Raw genomic sequence first — 20,859 nt, 5'->3', positions numbered from 1 at the left:
GCTCATTTGGGGTTACGTTGCTCTTCTAATTTGATAAAAAGAAAAATCAATTTTATAAAACTAACGAATTATACAAATTTGAATATGTCAAAAATTCAATCACACAAATTGTGTTTGTGGCAAATATCCAAAATCTTTTTTGGAAGTTATAGAAGTTACTTCCGAATTATCTGAAGTACACGCTAGTACAGAGTAACGTAACTACTAGTACACTAATTAGTCCTTCCCCTTCAAAAACAATTTTCCAGATATTTTAATTTCCAACTCAATTACCAGCCGTTAATTCGGTTGATATTTGGATTCCGCCTAGACAACATAGATTCGCTTGTTGTTTCACAATCCAAATTCAAAACTTCAGCAACACAACAATGGCGGTGGCGTCTAGCCTCCCACAGCTTCGCTGCCGCAACCATTTCTCAACGCAATCGCTTCTCCATAGCACACACAACTGTTTCTCTCCCTCTTCTCTCGCTCCGCTGAATCTTCGAAACCATCGCCTTTCACTTCACATTCGGGCTACCGCCAAATCTTCTCCCAACAAAAGCGCCAGCATTCTGCCGGAGAAAGCAACTGACGGTTCCAAAACAAGCCCCGATTCTTCGGCGATTTCAGATAACCGGGTCGAGCAACCCGACCCGGACCCTCCATCCGGGTTCTCTCTCTGGAGTTCAGCCTCTTCGATATTGTACAATCTTCGGTTCCCTTCTAGTAAGGTCTTTTTGGTTTTATTATTAGGTTGTTACTCACATTTTCTTTTTTTTACTGCTTTGTTTGAGATTTTGCAGGGAGGGATTCAAAGTGGATGGATTGGGTTGGGAGATTTTGTCAATTGCATTGCCTGCTGCATTGGCTCTGGCTGCTGACCCCATTGCTTCGCTTATCGATACTGCATTTGTCGGCCATATAGGTACTTCTGTTTGTTAAAGATTTCGACTTTAACTTCATTTTGTTCCACTGCTGCAAGTATGTTTTGATTGATGGTATTGTAGTATAATTTATCCATGTTTATAAGTATAAGCTATGGGCCTATGGCCATAATTCAATGCTCTGGAATTGTGTAGGATCGGTTGAATTGGCAGCAGTAGGAGTTTCGGCATCAGTGTTCAACCTTGTGTCCAAATTATTCAATGTTCCCCTACTCAATATTACAACTTCTTTTGTAGCTGAAGAGCAGGCAGTACTCAGCAAGGGTTCTGATCAGCCAGGGCATACATATAGTGGTGATTCTTTTATGTGCGCCTATTCCAGTATATAAATATCTATTTCATGTTCTTTGATGCTGTGTTTTACATTTGGAATGTCATTGCAATCAACTCTTGTGGTTTGGTCTGTGTTTGTTTGGATAGATGGTGGGGCAGAACAGAAGAGCAAGATTTTTCTTCCTTCAGTGTCAACTTCTTTAGCACTTGCTACTGGCCTTGGCATTGCAGAAGCTATTGCAGTTTCCGTTGGTTCCAGTTTTCTGATGAATGCAATGGGTATAGCTGCTGTATGTGTTATTTTTCCCAACGGGCTTTTTTGTCCTCAACCTCTATTCTCAAGACTCTAGAGAATGCTAATATGATATCTTGGTTAACAGATCATATCATATTCACAAACATGTACTCAGTAACCTTTTATTCATAATTAATCGTAGCATTTACATGTATGAGGATATAATGAGTAATATGGGGATTTTTTTTCCTTGTTTTGGCGGGATGGATGTGAATATGTGGTCCACAAGAAGGGGAAGTATATATTTAAACTTTAAACATGATGTGCATCTCATGCCTCACTGATTTATTTTATAAAGTTTCTGGTGTTTGCTCATTCAGAACTTATGTGTTATAGGATTCACCAATGCGCTCACCTGCTGAACAATTTCTTACCATGAGGGCCTTTGGTGCTCCAGCAATTGTAATAGCACTTGCTGCTCAGGGAACCTTTCGTGGGTTTAAGGACACGAAGACACCTCTATATGCGGTTGGCAAGTATTGCTAATTCCTAAATTTCTCTCTATAAGAATATTATCACTCTTGAGAAAGCTAGATCATCTTAGTCCTTAGACATAGAAACTTCAAGTAAATTAAGAAGCTTAAGCAGTCTATTATGTTAATTGGCTTGATAATATTGCTTCTCTAACTTTCCATAGTTAAAAAAAATCCTTCACTGATTTTAAATTTTGTATTAGTTGTTTACTACTGTGTGGAGGATAATATAAGAGATTGATCAGTAATATTTAAGACTTGTTTAAAATGATGGAACATATAAATTGACAGTTTCAGAAACTTGATTTCATTTTTCCTTGGAAACCTATAAATCTTTGATGTCACTATATCTTCCAGTTTGGTCATAAAATTATTTGTGGTGTTTTAGGAGCTGGTAGCTTGCTGAATACAATATTGGATCCACTTTTGATATTTTCCTGTGGTTTTGGAATAAGTGGTGCTGCCATTGCTACTGTGATTTCTGAGTACGTCGAAAATGTGGTAAAACTAATTCTGTAATTAATTTGGATGTGACTTTTATAGATCTATAAGCCAGTAAATTTTCCTCACTTCCTTTTTCCTTATGCATTCTGTTTATCAGGTACTTGATTGCTTTCATCCTGCTTTTCAAGTTAAATGACAAAGTCCTTCTAATTGCTCCTGACATTGATGGGGGAAGGGTTGTTCGATATCTGAAATCTGGTATTTCCTGATAAATATGCTATCTAATATTGATAATCTGCATTGAAAATTTCAACATGCTTCACATGGACCGTTCTGGATCATACTATGATTCTTCTCAAACATGCTTGACATGGGCTGTTCAATATCTGGTTATGGCTTGGAAAAGGCATACACAATGAATCTCAAACAGGAAATTTGCAGGCAATTTAATGCCTAATGTAGTCTAGCTTGCTAAAAGACTTTTATACAATAGAAACTAACATGTTTTATCAGCAATCCACCCCATATTGCAAGCATAGCAAAGTAGATTGTATTTCTTAGAAATGCACTGTCTGCTAATGCAACCATCAATGACCACTTTTTAGGCCTGTATACCACAGGCCAATTTGGCATTAGGGATGGAACCTGATAATTTGCATCTCCATGTTTCTTTGGCTCTGGCTGTTTTGGTCATTATCTGTTCTCTTCTGACCTATATACTAATTCCTTTGCTAAGAGGAATTTACTTGGTCTAGTTGAGACATTTTGGTGGATAGTTGTCTATCTAGGCAATGCCCAGCTGTGGCTTTGCACCAAAAATTAACAGAAACTAATACCTGAGTACCTGACTATAAAGTCAGGAGTACTGAATTTATGACCTGATGTTTGGACATGTCTGCTGTACAAGTCAATAGAAATTCTGCATATGTTTACATCTGCCCATCTTTACACTGTTCAAGGTATAGCTGTTAATTCTTTCATATTGCAACTCATCTGACACTTATGGGGACTTCAACAATATTAAAATACATTACTCTATATGCCTCAAGAAGCAATCAATTGTTATAGTGCACTCAAGATATAACTTTCTTCGTCCTCTTCACTCTGGATGTACAATCTTTCCTATGCTGAATGTGCACATATCATGTTGCAGGTGCTCTTCTTACTGGGAGAACTTTGGCAGTGTTTGTAACGACGACACTGGCAACATCCCTGGCAGCTAGAGAGGGTCCCATATCTATGGCTGGTCATCAAATCTGTTTCCAAGTTTGGTTGGCATTGTCTATGCTTACTGATGCTTTAGCACTGGCAGGCCAAGTAAATATCATGAACTTCTGCTAATATGTAACAGCATTGCCCACAATTACTGGAATGAGCTGAATAATCTTCTGCAGTTACTCAGCTGCTCCATAAGGCATATAGTGTTAATATTAGGTTTTGTTGAAGTATTTAGTAATTTCTCAGTATATTATGAATCTCCATATTTTAAATATCAAATCATGTTTTCTTATTATCATTGTTTTCTTACTCTTATTTTGCTTTTTTAAGGCTCTCCTTGCCAGTGATTATTCTCAAGGTAATTATAGCCGAGCACGTGAAGTGGTTTACAATGTCCTGCAGGTTTACAGCTCTCCTAGTGTAATAGCCTTGATCTAGCTTTTCAAGAAATATTGACATACCAACTTAAATTTAACTTTTTCAGATTGGTATGGCAACTGGACTGACCTTAGGAGTGAGCTTGCTCTTGTGGTTTGGAGCACTGTCCAGCTTATTCAGCTCAGACTCTGAGGTTCTAGAAATTGCCAGTTATGGTACTTTGGTAAGGATGCACTTTTTGAAAAGGTTTCCTTCAAGACTTGCATTGCATATTCACAATGAATGCATTGGTAGAAGTGTAGTAGAAGCTGTTCTTGCTCTGCCTTTCATTTCACGTATATTTTTTCTTGCAAGTTGGTTATTTGCTGATATTCCATGATATGGTCCTATCTATACAGCCTTGTAACAGGCTCTTCTAAAGATTGATTCAAAAAATAGTAAAAAATTTATAAAACACAATATTGTATTAGCTACTTTGAGGTTTCTCTTCAAAGATAAAAGAAGTGGTTTTTGCTCCGTAAGGAGAAGGATTGAGCATCTAGTTATCACAAGATGCTACTGTGACTCATCACGTATATTTTTTATCGTTGCCTAGTTTGTTGCTGCATCTCAACCAGTGAACGCCATTGCTTTTGTTCTTGATGGACTTTATTATGGGGTCTCAGACTTTGAATTTGCTGCTTACTCAATGGTAAATTGTTGTTGCTCTCTATTTATCTTGACTAATCCTTATTGTCTTGTTTTTCACTTTTTTCTGTTCTGATACTATTCTTTACTTGTGATGAGTAGTTGATAATTGGAATGATCTCCTCCGCTTTCTTATTGGTGGCTACTCCTTTCTTTGGTCTTGCTGGAGTTTGGGCAGGCCTGTTTCTCTTAATGGCTTTGCGTGTGGTAGCTGGATGCCTGAGGTGCATTCTCTCTCTGTCTCTCTCTCTCTCTCTCTAGTTCAAGAACCAGGGCATATATTTCCCTTATTTATTTTTGATACATGATTTCTCTTATGAATCTTGCATTTTCATTGGTTTCATATGTTAAAATCAGCTATTATAGTAAATGAAATATTGGGTTTTGCTTTTAGAACATCACGCCACATACTGACATAAACTTACTCTCTGCTTCTAGTTTGTTTTTATGGTAATCTGCATATGTTCATTTTAACTACTAATGATAACAGACTAGGCACAAGAACTGGACCCTGGAAATTTCTCTGGTCTGATATCGAACAGGACAGTACCGATACACTTGATGAGTTGTCAACGCACAAAAAGCCAAAACATGATTAGGCTTATGTCATATGATGAAGAGTTGCTCACGAAATTTGCTGCCTTCTAGCGGCTGACTTGAATTAATGCTTTCAATCTGGGTTTTGGATTCTTGATCCCTTACTGAAAACTATGGCTCAGACAATATGTTGGTGAGCATATGATATGTCCAGCTTGAGAATGCAAAGATCATTAACAGTTAACTTCCATCACCCTCATCTTCAGGATTAACCTCCATACTACACCTCTAACCAGGACTAAACAGCTCTAAATTAAACCTAGTAAGTACTTCATTTTCATGGTATTTACTTCGTAAGAGTCGAAAAGTAATGCTGTTAAGCTTTCCAAGCTTCCCACTTGTAAATTCAGTAGCTTTCTGTTATAGAACATAAATTTTGTGAAAGAATTGAAGATTCTTGGACAAAGGCAGATAGAGCTGAATGTAAAGGGAGATGTTTTTCATGATTTATTAGTTGATTCTCATGTTTTCCATTGACATTTGACAGCACATTATATGGTAAAACAAAATTGTAAGTTACAACAATGCATAAAGACTTGTCATTAATCAATATTCTTCTGTCTCTTCTTTTTCAATAATCAACATACTATATACTTTCACAAAACTCAGTCTATTGTATAATAAAATGGATTTATCTAGTGCACTAATATCTAGAAAATTTGCTAGTTATAATCTTACTACAGGGGAGAGAATTCCAGTGCGCTGCATCCATATGATCTGTGTTATTGGAACTTCCAATTAGTACATCTTGACTCCCGTCATGGCTACCAAGGTATGTCGCATCAGTACTTGTGATTGTTGGTTCTGCAGGGTGTTTTCCACGCTTTTTGTTTATATGATAGTAATAGTCAGATGGAAGCTAGTTCCTCGTGTAATCCACCACGGTAGAATGGTTGCTCGGTTCATCCTCTCCATCTTGTTTCACTTCTGAGTCATCTGTGTTGAGCTCAAGTATTGGATCCTTACTGAAACTTTGTTTCAAGAGTTTCATAAAAAAGTCGCTTCCTTCATGGTTCTCCATTAAGCTGAAGGTTTCTGATATGTTCATATTTTCTGTAGAATGATTGTCTTCCAACAAAATTTTGAGAAAGTAGTCGAGTTGGCTCTGCAACTCGGGTTTTGGCTCATCTGAATCCCGATTCTCATCCTGGCTAAACCTTTTATCATTTGATCTTTCGTATTCTGAACAGTTGAAATCCAGCCGTCGCTCTTCTGCATCATCCACTTTAGTCTCTATATTCTGCATTCCTGCATCTACATTACATGATATATTGGCTTCATTGGAGCCATTAAAGAGCTGCTTTGAATCTTCAAGCTCTGCAATATCATCATTAACCTTTTTAACATAAGAATATGCTGGCAGCTCAGGTTCAACAAGATCCTCTAATTCTTTTACTATGGAAACAACCCTTGATTCCCCAGTTGAGGAACTAGAATCATTTCTTATCAAAACATTTGATTTCTGGGCTTTAGGAACAATCCTTGATTTTGATTCTTCAATGGAGAAAATTGGAGAACAAGAATCATGTCTTTCCAGAATATAAGGCTCCATGGGTTTCGAAACACTGATCAAATCCAAAACCTCACCATTACCCTCTGCAATGCATTCATCTGATAGCTTCAACTGGGAACCAAAAACCTTAACCTTAGGAACATCATTGTTGACAGATGCTGCTGAGGATTCCCCCTCACAGTTTAGCCTCAAACCACCACCCGACGCATTCTTGTTCTGCAAGAACGCGTCTGGGAAGTTAAGTATGGCGTCGGGGCCATACATTACCCGTGCAGCCATATCATAAGCAAGGGCACCTTCAACAGCTGTGGAAAATGTTCCCAGCCAAAAGCGACGCCGGTGCCTTTTACTGTTACATTCATCGGTTGCCCTAGAAACCGGTTCCCGGATTTCTGCAACCCACTTCCCCCAAGTCCTCTGCCTCACACCCCTGTAGCTGCACCCTGAATTCTCCGGTCCACCTTTCCCGCGCATACACCCCTTTCTTGATCCATTAGCCTGAAACTTCCTCTTCTTCCTAGCCCCATCTAGTGGAGTTCCATTACTATTACTACTTGCAGCTTCATTGTTCAAAGCTTTCCATCTTAATAACATCTCCTCCACTGATTCACTCCCATTCCGCCTTTTTCTCGTCTTTCTGCTCCCAGAATATGCCATTCTAATCAGTAAAGATGAAGAATCTGAGAAGACAGATTATTGATGAAATTGTTCAAGTGTTCTCTTCTCTGAGATTGTAGATGGAGATGGAGGATGTTTTCTTTTTCAGCTAATAACTTTAAATGGCGTACGTGGGTAGTATATTACTTGTCCTGGTAACAGACAAATAAACCTTGGGGACCAAGGAAATCAGTTTTAATGTTTGGAAACAAATAAAGCGTGCTCTTCTTTCTTAATGCCCAAGTTTATAAGTTTGGAAATAATTCCGGGTTATCTCGAAAGGAGTCGTGGAGTGGGTGGATTTAGTCTGATATGTTCAACTCCATTTTGGCTTGAGATTATGTTTACTAATTAGAAAATTTCCAAATTTTTAAGGATAAATAGAAAAGTAGAGAAAGAAAAAACAAAGATTACGTTTTCTATATTTAAAAAATAGAAAATATAGAATATAGAATAAAAAAATTGAAAATTTGAAAATAATGAATTGAAGTAAACAAGTTGAGGGTGTATTGTGTTGATTTTATGACTTTTGGGTAGTTAACGGCTGACCAACACTACCATTAAAATAAATTTTACTGAATATTGTTTGTCCTTTCTTCTGTATGGAGGTCTATTTATATAAGTGCGCTTAAAGTTCTAAAAGGGAATAAATTCTTAGACTGCCTCATATTGAGAGTCCTAGACTATGAATATTTATACAAGTTGGATTGGAGCACTAAAAGGAAACTAATTCCTAAATTGCTTCATACTAGAAGTCTTTGTTACATTAGGAATACAAAGTCCAATCCTATTATATTACAAATAGACTCAAGTTGCTCATTCTTGTCCGTGCTAGGCTGTGGGCTGTAAGCCGCAATCGTTATGCTGTGCAACCGTGTGCACCATGCATGGTGAACACGGTTGCAAAAATGTCGTCGTTTTGACTAAAAACGTCCCACTTCAAAAAAAATTCAGTTTCGATTCAAAAAATTCACTTCAAAATTTTGTATGTTTAATGATTTCATAACTATCTTTATGTCTCATTCAATTCGTTTATTAATTTCTTGTATGTTTCTTCCTCCACCCCAACTTATTATTATTATTATTATTATTATTATTATTATTATTATTATTATTATTGTTGTTGTTGTTGTTGTTGTTATTGTTATTGTTATTATTATTATTATTATCTAAGAGACAAAGGAAACTCATAGTCACTATCCAATGGTATGCACCGAGTAAAATCTACACCCACGTAATTATTTATAATTACATAAGAGAAATAAATCGCGCTAAAAAAAACTTTGTATGACAAGCTCAATTGGGAGAATATTGACAATAATCAAATTAGAACTAAATATTATATGTCAGTTACCTAAACGGTATTAATAAACACTTACAAACAAAATTATTTCAAATAAAATACTTTCAAAAATCCTTACGAGTTATGGATACAACAAAATGTTTGAAATTAAATATTTGATAAAAGAAAATATAAACTCTCATTTAGACAATTTAAACATTATCCAATTATAACGATCTTGTGATGACATATCTAGAAAAGTATGCTTCTTTGTTTCCGTGTTCAACCATTCAATAGCTTTGAAACGGGTGTCATTATCCAAGCCTGGGAGTTCCTTGATAGCATTCCAACAATTGTTTCCATTTTCCCTCTTTTGCACTAAGCTATGAAGATCAGCAGCAATTGAATCTAAACAAATAGATAGTTTCTCCAAGATGTTAGATCGGTCTTCAACTAAACTATTCTCATCACACGACTCTATTCTATTTCTTTTTTTCCTAAAATACTTTGTTGAAGTTGCTTCATTTATCTCTTGAGGTATTGACGAAGTATACTGTAAGTGTTGGGGATCTTGGGATGCTACATACGCATCATTTAGGGTGAATTCATCATTGATAGAAATAGAATCAAATTGTAGCTCATCAATGTTATGTTGTTTATCTTCTTTCAGATTGTAGATTCTTGCATCTGTATCATTTCCTGTGGTATTAGTATTCCCAAATATAATTGCCAAATCTTCATAGTCAGCAATAGTATATGTGCGTAGGTTCTTATGAGTAGAATAACACTAAAAAAGAAAGAAAAAAAAAAGTAGTTAATAATTTATTTGAAATATAAAATTCAAAGTAAAATCTATTTTAATGACCCAAATAACTCACCTTAAAATAATCTTTCCACACTTCATCGCTAGCCATGAACCTTTTTGTTGTTGGATCCCATCGAAATTCAGAGTTATGATGCATAAGCTCAGAAAATTTGTAAAAACGTCTTTTAAACCATTTCAATCGGCTTTGATAGTGTGCATATGATCTTTGACAGCCAAATTTTTCATTAAGAAGAGGAAGTATCTTTCTTTCAATAGTTGTCTTGCTTAAACCTCCACTACTACCACACCATCCATTTTTTACCGCATTAACCATAAGGCGTAGCAACTCATTACTCTCCTCCCGTGTCCACAATGTATAATTTCCAACAACTTTATTCTTTTCCATGCTATTTCCTTGTTGAAAACCTTCCATTGATTACTACCATAGATAAACTTTCTTATAAGTGACGAGAACAATTTAATAACAATAGGACAACTACTAGAAAATCTGTATCTTTCTAGCAATGTTATGAAAAAAATTCAACATAACTTAGCACAAATATGTGAATCACAATACGATCTCATAAGTTAATAAGAATTAAGTCAATAACTGGCAATTAACATATGATTATAATATAATTTTCAATAAGAAAATTTATAATTTTACCCCCAAAAAAAAAAAAAAAAAACAATAAACGTTTAAAACATTGTAGGTGGAGGTTGTGAACAGCAGCCGGAGGCATTTGGTTGTTGTTGGCACTTGGCAATAGAAAATTGGTATGAACCATGACGAACAGGAATTTATTTTACAATACAGACATTTAAAAATATAATAAAAATTAGCTATATTATTTACAAAATTCAAAGCATATGTGTATCTATGAAAGCAATCAAACATACCGTAAAATTTGATGGAACAGAAGAAAAGTCTGATTGATTGATGCCAAAAGAAAGTTCAGAAGTTTGGAACATGAATTTCAATTATTTATATTAGAGAATAAAAAAGCACTAAAGTCCTAAAACAAAACAATATATAAAACTTAGGGTCCGTTTGGAAAGCAGGAAAATGACTTCTGGAAAATGACTTCTGAAAAATGAGTCATTTTCCGGAAAACATTTTCCTTTCTTGTGTTTGGCAGCACGGTAGAAAACAGTCTTTGTGTGTTTGGTTCATTTTCGGAAAATGAGATAGAATTGTATAATTAATCATTTTATATAATTAATTATTTTATTTAAAATAAAAAAATTATAATAAAATTTATTTTTTAAAATCAAATAATATTAATGATTAAAAAGTTAAAAAAAAAAAAAAAAAAAAAAAAAAAAAAAAAAAAAGAATACAATCTCTCTCTCTGGTTTCTTCCGGCGAAGGAAACCAGAGAGACGTTCTCTCTGGTTTCCCTCGCCGGAAGAAACCAGAGAGAAGTCGTTCTCTCTGGTCCGACTTCTCTCTGGTTTCTTCCGGCGAGGGAAACCAGAGAGAAGTTCTCTCTGGTCCATTTTCACGTTCTTTTTTTTTTTTTTTTTTTTAAATAATGTTCGCCAGAAGGGGTTTCTGGCGGAGGTTTCCGCCGGAAATATTGTTGGTGGAGACATGGAGTTGTTTCTGGGTTGAAGGAGGAGGAGGAATTGAAGGTAAACAAGTGTGTGGAGAAGATGGAAAATGACTTTCCCCAAAAAAAAAGGGAAGTCATTTTCCATAAATTTGGGCTCATTTTCCATTGACTTCTCTTAATTTTCCTTTGACCATTCAATTTTCAGCCTAGCCAAACACCCAAAACCCGGAAAATGATTTCCAGAAGTCATTTTCCGGGTTTCCAAACAGACCCTTAGTATAATTCAAATACTACTAAACTTTTAAAAACTAATTAAAAGTTTAAATTTAATACCTTAAAATTTTTTTATTCTATTGATTCTTTATGATGGTGGTGGCAATTATGTGCAACTTCCTCATCTTTCAGTAACCAAATTTTATACTTTCTTAACTCCCTATATAATTCATTAATTCACAGGTATTAAAAAAAAATGAAAAACTGTAAAAAATGGTAAGAAAATTATTGTACAAAATAAAGTGAATGAGGGAGGGAGGGAACAGAAGAGAAGAGTAGAGAGTAGAGAGGGAAGGGAAGGCAAGGCAGCACCAAAATCCATTCAATTCAACCATTTTTCACTTTTGATCTGAAACAAAACCCTCCTCAACAATCAACATGGAGATTGGAGCAGAAATTATACATATTAGCTACTAGGGGTAGGGGATATGAACAAAATGGGCAAATCTACATCTACCAAAAACATTATAATGAAACAACACCAGACCAGGTAAGTGTACATTCAGGAGGAGATTGAGATTCATTGCACATCAACCAAAAATGCCCTACCTATAGAGAACAACAAAATGAGGTTGACAGTAGTAGTAATGTGTTCTTAGGCATCAATGCTGACAGATCACGAATCATTCTCCGCCAACAAGTGATCTACACAACAACAGGAGATTAAATAAATTTTAGTGAAACAACAGAATGTAAAGAATGAAGACAACTACATATTTCAATATTTTCTTTTTCTGCAAAACTATGTAATGACACAACAATAGTAATTTAAAAGGGGGAAAAAAAGTACATTTGTACATCCATTCTGATCCAGTACCTGAAAAGCTTAATTGGCAATTTCAAGAACACTAAAGCTAAAACATAAAAAAGTTTAATTTTAGGCCAACTCTGACTACTTCATGCAAAAAAGATAATTTCTCAGCACAATTGGACTGGTTTTCAATATATGGAGGACTATCATTAAGTGAGGGAAGCAGGGAGAATCAAGTATGCAAGGTTAGGAGAACAATGGACTTTATTATTTCATGGCTAATGTGAGAGCAATAGTGTTTTAGAATGCAAAAGAGTACACTTACACATCAATTAAGATGCAATAACTAAATGCTTAAAGAGGCAAATTCAAGAACATTGGAAACTAATGATTTCTGAAGTATTAGATTTAGGCTTTTACATGTAAATGTAAATTTTGTGTACTTCATACTACATGAAATAATATCAAAAGAATTGGATTGGTTTCAAAGCTATAGTCCTCTTTCATATGCTCCCTTATACCTGTTTCAAAGCTATAGTCCAAAAACCCAAAAAATCGAGGGATAAGACAACTCCGAGGAACTTCGACATGTTTATGTTAAGAGTCGAAAAAATAGTACCTCAACATGTCCAAAAAATTATTAGGGTCAAATAAAAAAGCACAAACCTTTTACAATAATTTATTTGCAATGTCACTAATTTCCTATAGCCTACATATGAGGAAAAAATACACATTCTGGAATATTGGGAATCTAATAATTTATCCCAACACTAGTTTCTAATTTCTATTTCCCCTTTCTTCCATCTCTCATACTTCTTTTCTCTCCCTTTACTGTCTGCCATCAATTTGGAGCGCAGAGCCTAAAAATTCCTTATTCTTCCATACAAGTTAGAGAAAAAAAAAATTAAAACAAAAGAGAAATCCTCTCTTATCACATTACTAGAAGTCTAGAACTGTAAAAGAGCATGGAAGCAATGAGAGAACAGCTTATTCAATATTAGGACAAAACAGTATGTCATGGCTAATGCAAAAGGAGTACAGACAGATATTCTAAAGCAATCCTTTAGAAGTTTGGAGGCAAGTTTAGAAACATTGAAGCTAAGGGCCAGTTCAATAATGGAAAATGTTCTTCATTCTCCAATTGGAAAACACAGCTGGAGAATTGGGAAGAACAAATAAAAAATAAAAAAACAATAGCAGTTGAACAGGCAAAAAGCAAAAGGCAGGTGACAGTAAAATGAATTGCCTGTTTTTCATATGGAAAACAAAATGGAGTTGTTTTCCCACTTTGCTAACGAAGTTAGACCAGTTTCCAGTTTGGATAATATTTCAACTCAAACAGGAACTCCACTTTTCCATTTTAGTTTTTATTTTTCAGGAAAAATGAAAAAATTTCCATTGCTAAACAGAGAAGATTTCACAAAGTATAAGATTTTAGCTTTTACATGTCAATTTTGAGTACTTCATAGTTCCTTTTATGGGAAATTGTCTCAAAAAGAATATTTGTTTACAAGCTATTAGGGATAAGACACAATTCTCACCTCCAAGATTAAAGGGGCACTGAGGGTACATAACTCCAAAAACCAGAATAGGAAAAAGGTAGTACAAAAAATGATTGGATTAATAAAATTAAAAGGGTTATACTAACAGGTGCCATTTTCACAGGTGGCCAAAGTAGAAAGAAAGTGACCATTTAATCCCTTAACTAAGGGCACTTGTTAGCATTTCCCATAAAACAAAGATAAAATAACTAATGGAAGTTGAATTAATACAAATATAAACGCACCATCCCAAGGAAGAATTGGAAGAAAGGTAAGTGCATGCAACTCAAAAAGAAAACAATTAAAAGTCAAAAAAAGGAAGAGGAATATGTATGTGTGTGTCTATATTTATGGTTATATATGTATGTATTAAGTGAAAACAAAAAGAAAAGATGAAAGCTGAATAGCTGATACTGTAATGATGGAAATAGGTTCTCAGTGGAGGTACCCTCAAAATGGCTCTGATGAATCTAATAGTAATAACTAATAATCCTTAGACCATTTTGTCATTTCAGCCATGTCTTTACAGATAGACAAAAGCAATGACCTTCCTAAGGGTAAACAAATACTATAGCATTAGCAGCCTACTCTGCTCTCTTCTTGTACAAACGGACAGGAATAAATCCTATTCCTGGTCACTGATGTTTACCGATGCATCTATTCTTGAAAGGACAAATAGAGCCGAGAATTAAAAAGCAAAATCAGGATAGAGCAGTCCCCAATTTGAAAAATATATCATATAGTTTCAGACTTAAGAGCTCATTCACTACCCAACTATACACAAAAGGTCTTCATATTTTTTTTTTCAATTCAAGCGCATATGTATCAGAAAAGGAACCAGACAATATTGAAACTATACTCAAAGGGCACCATTCTTAAGAGTTAGAAGGAAGACCATTGTACCTTTGAAAATCCAAGGATTGGACTACAAAAGCAACAAAAGAAATTCATTCCAAGCCAGCAACCTTGCACCTCAGTTTCATATTATGACTTTCCTGTCAACATAACAAAATCCTTTTGTCAAGTATTCTGAGTGTAACTTAGCAGATGCAATCAAATTTGAGAAAACAACCAAAATTGGTGCACATAAAATGCTTGAACGCAGCCGAAAAGGTATTCTTTCTTTTTACTATATGCTCACCTGCTCAAGAACTTTGGCAGAACTCTTCTCCACCAGTCTGGCCAAGCTATCAAGCTTGGCAAGCATTTTATCATACAATTCTTCTACTTCAGCAGTGTAATTGGCGGCATTCGATCCCATTAACTTGCTGAATCTGGCAACTCCAAACCCCTGGGCACACATATCCAATTCCTTCTGATCTTCCAGGCCTCGTTGAATACCAGCCGAGTTCTCAGTATTCTCGTCCTCAACCATTGCATTGGAGGACCTCAAATCACAGGTCAAAGAAGGGAATGGAGAGTTTGGGCTGAAAGAGTCGTAATGAGATCGGAAATACGGACCAATGTTGATGATATCGAGGCTCTTGGGCTCGAAAGAAGATGTGGAAATCCGGTATTGGAAAGCCTTGTACTCATGGGTGTGAATGACCTGTTCCTGAAACGGCGTCGTTAGGAGAAGGAAGAGAGACGGGGGTAGCGAGACGGAATGAGGCGAGTTCTGCGGAGTGAAAGACAGAGAGGTGGAGGAGTTGAGAGACAAAGTGGCGGTGGAGTCGTGAAGCGAGGGGCGGAGAGGGGTCCTCCGGCGGCCGGAGAACCAGCCGACGAGGGTTGAGGACGAATCTTGACGGTGCGATTGATGGGGCAGGGCGAGGTGAGAAGGCACGGAGGTGAAGGAGGTGATGATTGCAGTGAGGATCGGGCCATTGGCGCCGTCGGCCGCGGCGGAAGTAGAAGCGGAGGTATCGTCGGAGAGGGAGCTGGTGGTGGAGAAAGAAACATGGCCATAAAGAAGGCCGTGAAGGTCACCGGGAGAAGCGGATAAGCGGTTGAGGAGGGAGGCGAGGGTTGGGCCGGAGATTTGAATCTTCTGAATTCCCAAATCGTCCATGGCTTCTCTGAAAGTGGAAAGCCTACAATTGTCCCAAGGGTTTGACGATATACTATTACTATACTATGCAACTTTAAGTCTTAACTCCCTTTCTCAATTCCAAACTTCTTCTCTTTTCTCTTCTTCTCCCCAAAAACCTCTCACCCGCAGACAAAGCCAAATACGGGTGCTCAAAATGATTTCATTTTGAACATAAATTTTACACTAGTTAAAATTTAAATCTTGATCTTTTTTTTTTAAATACTGCTTATTAAATTAAAGAAAAATGATATTTTTTTCCCTGAGTTATATATATATATTTTTTCTAAATTATTCAAGTTGCTATTTTTTCTCCCCTGTAATGTTAAATTAACATATTTTTCTTCTCCGACAAATTATGACCACAATTTAGTTCAAACCAAACAGACACTATAGTAACCAAACCAAAATATTCTAATTACAATTTAGAATCGAAACCCGATATTTAGAGTTCATTAAAATCGCGAATCGAGACGGCCGGTTCATGTTCTGAATTGAAAAATAAAATACATTTATTGTTGAATTTAGACTATTTTAAAATAAATGCGGTTCAAAATCGTGAACCGGATCCGGAATTGCTGATTCACGGTTCACGATCCAGTTTTTTTGATTAATAATTTTAATAAACTGAAATCCAAATATTGAGTTCTAGATATGAATCGTAACCGGAAACTGATTGCTATAGTGTTCGGTTCAATTTGAATCGATCCGTGATCATCCCTACGTATACACAATAATTTGTTGGAGAAGAAAAATAATAAAATGTTTATTTTAAGGGTATAAATGTCAATTTAATATATCAGGGAGAAAAATCGTCAATTTTAATATAATTGAGGGACTAGTGTGCTTACATGAATAATTTTTTTAAAAAATGCTATAAATATATAACTCAAGGAAAAAAAATGTCATTTTACCTTAAATTAATAAACATTTATTCTCTTTAAAACAAAATGTATTATGTTACATCTTAGTCAATTAAGTATGCGAACTATTATCAATACCGCAAGTACATTAAAGAAATGATGAAATTTTAAATTAGACGAGAATAATCTATGGATTCATAACAATTAACTTTAAACAAAATTCAAAAAATTTATCTTTAAGATTTGGTCGTGTTTTATTTTTAAGGTGGGATAATATTCAAAGAAAAATCCAAATAACAAAGTATTATCCAAAATAAGATAACCAAATAAACATTACATGTCATAGAAAAGTATTTATTTTTTTTTTGAATGCTACTGACTTTATTACAATGTAGTATCGGTTCATAACTACTTTCTCAATTTACTGAGGCTCAATCTCACAACTTTTCATATGTGAGTTCAACGCGAGTGTCATCTGTGCACAATGTGATTGGCAGAGAAGTATTTACTTAAATTTATTATTACTCCAATTTTTTCTTTCTTTTCTTGTTATATGAGTTTGGATTTGGGAAATAGTCTTTTCAAATTAAATTTAACACATAAAATCATCATAGGATGAGATCAAACTTCAAAGTAAATGTAAATGAGAGTGTTAAGGGAGTTTTAGGGTCCATTATTTTGTTCGGATAGGATTTTTGTAGAGTGAAACTTGAAATTAATTCTTGTTTACTATACGAAAGACCAGAACAACATAAAATTCAAGAAATCATCACTTGTGTCTTCTTAGATCTATAGAAGAAGTTATACAATAAGATTAGTATTGCTCACTAAGACATATTCATAGAAAATTCAATACTTGCGATCCTATACTCGATGTACGACTATAAAAACTACTATTGATCCTCCAAAAGATTTAAATTCAATTATATTTACTGACATGGAGTTGGTTGATTCAATTTTATATAATTCTTGTTTGATACTCTTACTATTTTATATTCTATTAAAAATAAAAAATAAAAAGAAGAAGAAACCCAAAAATTATTTTATTTAAAATTACAACGGTCAAAAACTCTATATTTATATCCAAAACCAACTTTGATATTTACAGACATTGAAGCCAAAGAAATAACTTTCTTTATTAAACAAAAGGAATTGATGAAAACAATCTATATATAGAGTTCACTCTTATATATACAATTTAGTAACCAAAAAAAGCTGTAAACAAAAAGAAACACAGCACTTCTGTTTGTAGCAGATGAATAAATTAAATGAATGAATCAATAACCTAACTAAATAACTAGAGATTCTTCCATGAAATGCAGCAAATTCAAAGCAACCATGAAAACTTTATTCTTCATCTCCAACTTTTTCCTCATCTCCAGAACAACCGGGATTCACAGTTGCAGCAATCTCCGGCTTAATCTCCTCCAGCTTCTCAAGAACCTGCTGAGTTTCCGGCCTGGCGGCCGGCGAAGGATCCACGCAGTGCAGGGCGAGTTTCAAGGTGTTGAGCAGCTCTTCTCCGATATTGGGTGCATCTCTCATCAGCTCCACATCAAACACTTCATTAGTCCATTCCTCCTTCACGATCGACGCTACCCAGGCAGCCAAATCCAGCCCGTCCGTCGCCTCGCTGGGGGATTTTCCGGTCAGAAGCTCCAGGATTATCACCCCCAGGCTGTATATATCTGTCTTGGTGCTGGCGTTCTTGAGCTTCGAGAGCTCCGGGGCGCGATAGCCTAGCGTGCCGGCAGTGGCAATCACGTTGGTATTTCCTGCACTGGTCATCAGCCTGGACAGGCCGACATCTCCGATCCTCGGATTGTTCTTCTCGTCAAGAAGAATGTTGCTTGAGGTGAGGTTTCCATGGATTATGTTTTCCTTTGTGTGGAGGAAACATAGTCCCCGGGTTATCCCCATGGCAATGCTCATCCTTGTTGCCCAGTCTATAGCAGTTTCAGGCCCTCGAGCTGAAACAACATAATCAAAATTCGATTTTTAAATTGAGCAACAATAAAAAGATTGTTTTTTTTTTTTTTTAGTGTTTCAGATTATCTGATCTTACCATGAAGGAAAGAGGAAAGGCTGCCATTGGACATGTAATCATAGACAAGAAGCTTCTCTCCTTTAGGTCCCAAGTAATAAGCTCTAAGAGCCAAAATACTCGGATGCCTAATCTTCCCAAGCTCTGCAACTTCATGCTCAAACTCTTTCTGCCCCTTTGTGATCTTCTCTCTTAGCCTCTTCACCGCAACTTGGTTCCCATCCTCCAATGTAGCCTTGTACGCCGTCCCATAAGTGCTCTTCCCCATGATCTCCGCGGTGGCGCACAACAAGTCATCGGCGGTGAACACGAAAGGCCCATCAAAATGGACTAGCTTTCCACCGGTTTCGCCGCCCGGTTCAGTTTCAGCAGCGCCGCCACTTGGAGACTGTTTCGCAGCTCTCGTGGAGGAAGCCGCCGCCCCACTGGCTTTGCCATTCTTAGGCTTTGAACTCACCTTCTTCTTGATCAAGCAGCAGAGCAAAACGCAGCAGAGGAGAAGCAGAATAACGGAAAGGGCTCCGGCGGCTATGAGAATAATGTCCTTTGCGCTAAGTTTCCGGTGGTGGGGCCTGGAAGTCCCTTGCTGTGAAGGGAGACTTTGAGGTGGAGGAGAAGGGCAGGGAGTGGAAGGGCTGTATCCACACAGCTCAAGATTCCCAACAAAAGCACTAGAATTGTATTTCTTGGAAAGCAGAGATGGGACTAAACCAGAGAGATTGTTATATGAAACGTTGAAAGAAGTTAGGTTTGTCAATGTATCAAGAGAATCTGGGATTTCGCCACTGAAGTTGTTCTTGGACAAATCAAGAACAGTTAGCCCAGAAATGTTTGCAATGGCAGCAGGGATTTGGCCTGTGAACTTGTTGTTATTCAAGTTTAACACCGAGAGGTTTTTCAACCCAGATATGCCATCCGGGATATGATTATCCAGGATATTGTTTCCCAGATTCAGGGTGCTAAGAGCAGTGAGGTTGGAGAAACTAGATGGAAAGCTACCATTAATGGCATTATCAGAGAAATCAAGAACCAGAAGCTTAGACAGACTACCTAGCTCATCAGGTATGGTACCGGAAATGTGGTTGTGGCTAAGGTTAATCTGTTGAAGCAGACTCAACTTGCTAAGAGAAACTGGGATTTTTCCAGAAAGGAGATTGTGATCCAGGGTCAAGAACTGGAGCTTATAAGAAGTGTTTCTTGCAACCTTACTACCCCAAGAATCAGGAACAGAGCCAGAGAGATTGTTATGCTGAAGAGCAAGAAAAATAAGAGAAGGGGATTGAGTAAAACTTACTGGGATTGAGCCAGAAATGGCATTGAAGCTCAGGTTCAAACGGTACAGCCTGGTGGACTGTGCAAGACTGGGAGGGATAGTGCCACTGAGCTGATTGTTACTCAGATCAAGAGTCTGCAACAATGGGCATCTCCCAATCGAGGCTGGGACCGAACCCGAAAGGCGATTGTTGAAGAGATAAACGCCTCTGAGATTAGGAAGGAATCCCAGAGAGGTGGGAACAGGGCCAGCAAGAGCATTGTCATGGAGACTAAGCTTCCTGAGAGCCTGGAATTGCCCAATTTTCTCAGAGATTCTGCCACCCAAACCTTTCCATGGGAGCTGGATAGCAATCACCTGCCCATTCACACACTTTATCCCCACCCACCCTGAACAAGCCCCAACCCCACTGTCATTCCAGCTCCTCAGAACTCCCCTGGGATCAACCAGTTCATGCTTCAAAGCACTGAGCGCCTGAAAATCCGCCTGAGTAACCACAACCCCATCCCACCCCTTGCTCCAAGCAACCTGAAAACTCAAAAACACTAGCACAACAGTAAACAATACCCCAATGTTGCTCCATTTCCCCAGTTTATCCATAAAACTTTAAGCAAGAACAAAGGGTTTACAAGAAAAGAAAGAATCTGGGTTTTTGTTCTCTCTTTTCCTCTCCCTCTCTATCTGGGATTTCAAGCTTTTCTTGGTTTAACATAAACTGAAGAAGAAGAAGAAGAAGAAGAAGAAGAAGAAGAAGAGAGAATAGAATCTATACAGAAAACTAAGTGAGTGAGCAATATGGTGATAACAAGAGAAGAGATATACTAAATACTAAGAGAAGAGAGAGAAAGAGGGAAGAGGTGGGACTGAACAAAGCATGTGGGGATCTTACTGAAGAGAGAGAGAGAGAGAGAATCTTAAGAGGTTTAACAATGGAGGTGGCGAACGTATACCGTGTGTTTGAGGATTTTCACGTTTAGTCTT

At 36.7% G+C, this 20,859-nt stretch overlaps 5 protein-coding genes across 6 annotated transcripts; 1 reads left to right on the top strand and 4 right to left on the bottom strand.

The window, feature by feature from the left end:
* Window positions 1-225: 225 nt before the first annotated feature.
* On the top strand, window positions 226-5,786 carry LOC109181888 (protein DETOXIFICATION 44, chloroplastic). Its single transcript, XM_019331847.1, has 13 exons — window positions 226-685; window positions 786-907; window positions 1,062-1,220; window positions 1,347-1,489; window positions 1,831-1,966; window positions 2,356-2,452; window positions 2,569-2,669; window positions 3,565-3,728; window positions 3,960-4,031; window positions 4,114-4,230; window positions 4,603-4,698; window positions 4,797-4,918; window positions 5,185-5,786. The coding sequence occupies exons 1-13, from the start codon at window positions 369-371 to the stop codon at window positions 5,291-5,293; spliced, it is 1,755 nt and encodes a 584-aa protein (XP_019187392.1). The 5' UTR covers window positions 226-368; the 3' UTR covers window positions 5,294-5,786.
* A 41-nt stretch (window positions 5,787-5,827) lies between these two features.
* Window positions 5,828-7,756, bottom strand: LOC109181890 (dehydration-responsive element-binding protein 2B-like). The gene is made up of 2 exons (XM_019331848.1): window positions 6,663-7,756; window positions 5,828-6,632 (listed from the first exon to the last, which is right to left on the bottom strand). The coding sequence occupies exons 1-2, from the start codon at window positions 7,459-7,461 to the stop codon at window positions 6,151-6,153; spliced, it is 1,281 nt and encodes a 426-aa protein (XP_019187393.1). The 5' UTR covers window positions 7,462-7,756; the 3' UTR covers window positions 5,828-6,150.
* Window positions 7,757-8,942: 1,186 nt separating this feature from the next.
* Window positions 8,943-10,423, bottom strand: LOC109181170 (uncharacterized protein At2g29880-like). Its single transcript, XM_019330923.1, has 2 exons — window positions 9,622-10,423; window positions 8,943-9,530 (listed from the first exon to the last, which is right to left on the bottom strand). Exons 1-2 carry the CDS (start codon window positions 9,979-9,981, stop codon window positions 8,943-8,945), a joined length of 948 nt encoding a protein of 315 aa, XP_019186468.1. The 5' UTR covers window positions 9,982-10,423.
* A 1,247-nt stretch (window positions 10,424-11,670) lies between these two features.
* LOC109181891 lies at window positions 11,671-15,814 on the bottom strand. Of its 2 annotated transcripts, none has more exons than XM_019331849.1 (3): window positions 14,811-15,814; window positions 14,573-14,664; window positions 11,671-12,022 (listed from the first exon to the last, which is right to left on the bottom strand). In XM_019331849.1, exons 1-2 carry the CDS (start codon window positions 15,678-15,680, stop codon window positions 14,617-14,619), a joined length of 918 nt encoding a protein of 305 aa, XP_019187394.1. In that variant the 5' UTR covers window positions 15,681-15,814; the 3' UTR covers window positions 11,671-12,022; window positions 14,573-14,616. The 2 variants fall into 2 exon arrangements, with proteins under 2 accessions (XP_019187394.1, XP_019187395.1); XM_019331850.1 differs by lacking the exon at window positions 11,671-12,022 and adding an exon at window positions 12,757-13,004.
* A 1,858-nt stretch (window positions 15,815-17,672) lies between these two features.
* On the bottom strand, window positions 17,673-20,859 carry LOC109181887 (probably inactive leucine-rich repeat receptor-like protein kinase IMK2). The gene is made up of 2 exons (XM_019331846.1): window positions 18,627-20,859; window positions 17,673-18,531 (listed from the first exon to the last, which is right to left on the bottom strand). Exons 1-2 carry the CDS (start codon window positions 20,476-20,478, stop codon window positions 17,909-17,911), a joined length of 2,475 nt encoding a protein of 824 aa, XP_019187391.1. The 5' UTR covers window positions 20,479-20,859; the 3' UTR covers window positions 17,673-17,908.

Source organism: Ipomoea nil, unplaced genomic scaffold, assembly GCF_001879475.1.
Source record: "Ipomoea nil cultivar Tokyo-kokei standard unplaced genomic scaffold, Asagao_1.1 scaffold1043, whole genome shotgun sequence".
NCBI lineage: Eukaryota > Viridiplantae > Streptophyta > Magnoliopsida > Solanales > Convolvulaceae > Ipomoea > Ipomoea nil.
This window is presented reverse-complemented; position numbering and strand designations above follow the sequence as displayed.

Bases quoted from the DNA above. Each gene is read 5' to 3' on its own strand.
- LOC109181887 (XM_019331846.1), bottom strand. From the start codon at position 20,478: ATGGATAAACTGGGGAAATGGAGCAACATTGGGGTATTGTTTACTGTT. The intron at 18,532-18,626 runs GTAAGATCAGAT...ATGTTGTTTCAG, and splicing joins CCTTTCCTCTTTCCTTCATG to CTCGAGGGCCTGAAACTGCT.
- LOC109181888 (XM_019331847.1), top strand. From the start codon at position 369: ATGGCGGTGGCGTCTAGCCTCCCACAGCTTCGCTGCCGCAACCATTTC. The intron at 1,490-1,830 runs GTATGTGTTATT...TATGTGTTATAG, and splicing joins ATGCAATGGGTATAGCTGCT to GATTCACCAATGCGCTCACC. The intron at 4,919-5,184 runs GTGCATTCTCTC...TAATGATAACAG, and splicing joins GTGGTAGCTGGATGCCTGAG to ACTAGGCACAAGAACTGGAC.
- LOC109181891 (XM_019331849.1), bottom strand. From the start codon at position 15,680: ATGGACGATTTGGGAATTCAGAAGATTCAAATCTCCGGCCCAACCCTC. The intron at 14,665-14,810 runs GTGAGCATATAG...TTATGTTGACAG, and splicing joins CTGCCAAAGTTCTTGAGCAG to GAAAGTCATAATATGAAACT.
- LOC109181890 (XM_019331848.1), bottom strand. From the start codon at position 7,461: ATGGCATATTCTGGGAGCAGAAAGACGAGAAAAAGGCGGAATGGGAGT. The intron at 6,633-6,662 runs AACCTGAGCTGC...ATTCTTATGTTA, and splicing joins AGAATTAGAGGATCTTGTTG to AAAAGGTTAATGATGATATT.
- LOC109181170 (XM_019330923.1), bottom strand. From the start codon at position 9,981: ATGGAAGGTTTTCAACAAGGAAATAGCATGGAAAAGAATAAAGTTGTT. The intron at 9,531-9,621 runs GTGAGTTATTTG...TTTCTTTTTTAG, and splicing joins TGTGGAAAGATTATTTTAAG to TGTTATTCTACTCATAAGAA.